This window comes from Echinococcus granulosus (assembly GCF_000524195.1).
Source record: "Echinococcus granulosus chromosome Unknown EG_S00073, whole genome shotgun sequence".
Taxonomy (NCBI): domain Eukaryota; kingdom Metazoa; phylum Platyhelminthes; class Cestoda; order Cyclophyllidea; family Taeniidae; genus Echinococcus; species Echinococcus granulosus.
This window is the reverse complement of record NW_020170453.1, coordinates 340,972-343,214: the sequence shown is the minus strand read 5'-3', so window position 1 is coordinate 343,214 and position 2,243 is coordinate 340,972. Positions and strand designations below refer to the sequence as shown.

Sequence of the window (2,243 nt, the reverse complement as noted above, 5' to 3'; positions counted from 1 at the left end):
AAGCGCGGTGAGATAGGCAGATGGCTGGGAACTAACACTGAGAAAATGAGATTTTGCCAAGGCGGTGGCGCAGGGAAGTGATTGATAGCCACCCTCTCTTCCTTTGAAGGGGATATGGAGTCTCCAGACATTGTTACAAAATAATCACCATGGCTACAGTGGTGGGATCTTTCGCGTGCAAACATCGTGCGAACAAGGTGGAGTTCGTGAAACCAGATAAAATCATTCAGAAAATGGCAGACGGAGGGGCAGAAGAACAGGCAGAACTGCAGAACATTGCAAAGGTACTTAACTAGTAGTAAGAATAATGATAGTGACCTGTTTTTAGCCTCGTTGACATTAAACAAAAAGGACAAAACGAGAAACTTGGATATTAAATTAAAATTCAGGGACACAAAAATGTGGGGACAGTAAAACGTCATCAAGGGAGTCCGAGGTCAGGTAAGACTAGCCGGGAACAAGAGAGTAATAAAGGTGGCCCACCTCTCCAACACGCCAACGTATATTCCCAGTGTTCTTCGTGCGCAGGGAGTAAACAGTGGTGGGAGAGGTCTTATTCAAATCCCACACTTTTATCGTATTATCACGTCCTCCTGCTGTGGCAAGCCAGTTTCGACTGGAAATGGCAACAACAAACTACTGAGATAAGCCCAAGGAGGCAGCCACTCAGCAGGACTTGAAATGGCACGGACTCACTCCGAAGAATTCCACATCGGATGCCAATCGATACTGGCAGAGACAGCGTTGTGTGCCTGGAAGCACCGAGCGGGTCGACTCTCGTTGCGCGTATCCCAGATACACACAAGACCGTTCTCAAATGCGGCAGCCAGAGTGTGACCCTCACGTGGACAGTAGACCACGTCGCGTGCGGGCGATGGTGCTGTTGTGCGAACATGGAAGACTAGACGACAGGATTGATCACGCACATCCTTTGAGGGGCGATAAGAAAGCAAACCAGATCACACCAGGCTTGCACCGGATTCGACTGACACAAACAAAGAGGTGAAGGCGATGAACGTACAAAGAGTTTGACAGTTCCATCGTGCGACGCCGAGATGATCTCGTTGGGCGCGTTGGGATTGAAGTGGATTCGGTGGACACTGCGTGAGTGGCCCATAAAACAGACGCCTGTAAAGAGTGTGGTGAAAACAGTCCAACGCAATGTATACCCAAAAGCGAAGGAATATTGTAGGGATCAAAGCGGATGACATTATTGGCGACGGTAATATTGGTAGGTTGAAAGAAGACTTACTCTGCGTAATGCCTCGACTCAGATCCCAGACTATCAAGTCACCGGCGTTGGAACATGTAGCCAGCACAGCTACATTCAAGGAGAAAAAAAATAAGACAGATTTGTTACAGAGAAGGAGAAGCAAGAGGGAAATGCTGCCTCACACTTCGAGTCCGACCAGGCCACATCGTTGATGGCATAGCTGCGAGGTGGTTGAAAGTGGGTCGTTGTCGTCGTATTCGACGACGACGATGTTGACGCCACTACAGAGGAGGAGGTGGACCTCAAAGTGTTCACCGTTGTGGTGCTCGAGATGTTGCGTTGAAGGTTTGTCATCCGGTGGACCTGACAGATGCAATTATGTTCGTTCTCTAATCAACTCCACACTCCCACTTACAAAGCAGTGAAATTAGTCCCCTTGAAAAAGGTCGTGCCCACTCAATAGGGAATGAGACTACCCTTCTCGTTAGCCCAAGAGAATTCTGATTGGGTACTATTGTCTGTCAGATCTCAGTTTGCTGATTTACTATCGGGAGACCTGAACACCAACCATTTGGACGACATGCAGGGGAAAAAGGTAGCCTCTGATTAAGCACCTACAATTGGTTCTTATTTGGGCAGACCAATCGACTCTGGAAGCTTGTCAATCCACAACTTATGCGAGTCGTGATGCAAAGCACAGACTCACCGAGATGAACCTCTCCCCATCTACCCGAAGCACTTGAAGCAGGTTGCGTCCAGCGATAGCGACGAGTGGGTAGAAGTTGGAAATGGCGATGCAGGTGAGTGGATCACTAGCGTCGAAGACCCAGGTTCTCTTGGACACCGCACCACGACGTCGCATCATCAAAAAATCACCGATTTCGCCTCCTCCTCCTCCTCCTCCTTCTGCTCCACCCTCCCCCACCTCTGCCTCCTGGAACATCTCTATTTTACCTTCCTCCTCTTCCATTGCCATGCCTACCCTCTGTTCCCCATCGCTCTGACCACTGGGTTCGCGAGAGGATCGTGT

The 2,243-nt window shown here is 49.4% G+C and overlaps 1 protein-coding gene across 1 annotated transcript; it reads right to left on the bottom strand. All coding sequences in view use genetic code 11, as the record gives it.

Moving 5' to 3' along the window:
* Positions 1 to 447: 447 nt before the first annotated feature.
* Positions 448 to 2,189, bottom strand: EGR_07269 (WD repeat-containing protein 24; the record flags this gene model as incomplete). Its single annotated transcript, XM_024496518.1, has 6 exons — positions 448 to 616; positions 697 to 929; positions 1,022 to 1,128; positions 1,253 to 1,321; positions 1,396 to 1,576; positions 1,920 to 2,189. 6 exons carry the CDS (start codon positions 2,187 to 2,189, stop codon positions 448 to 450), a joined length of 1,029 nt encoding a protein of 342 aa, XP_024349103.1.
* Between the last annotated feature and the right edge of the window lie 54 nt (positions 2,190 to 2,243).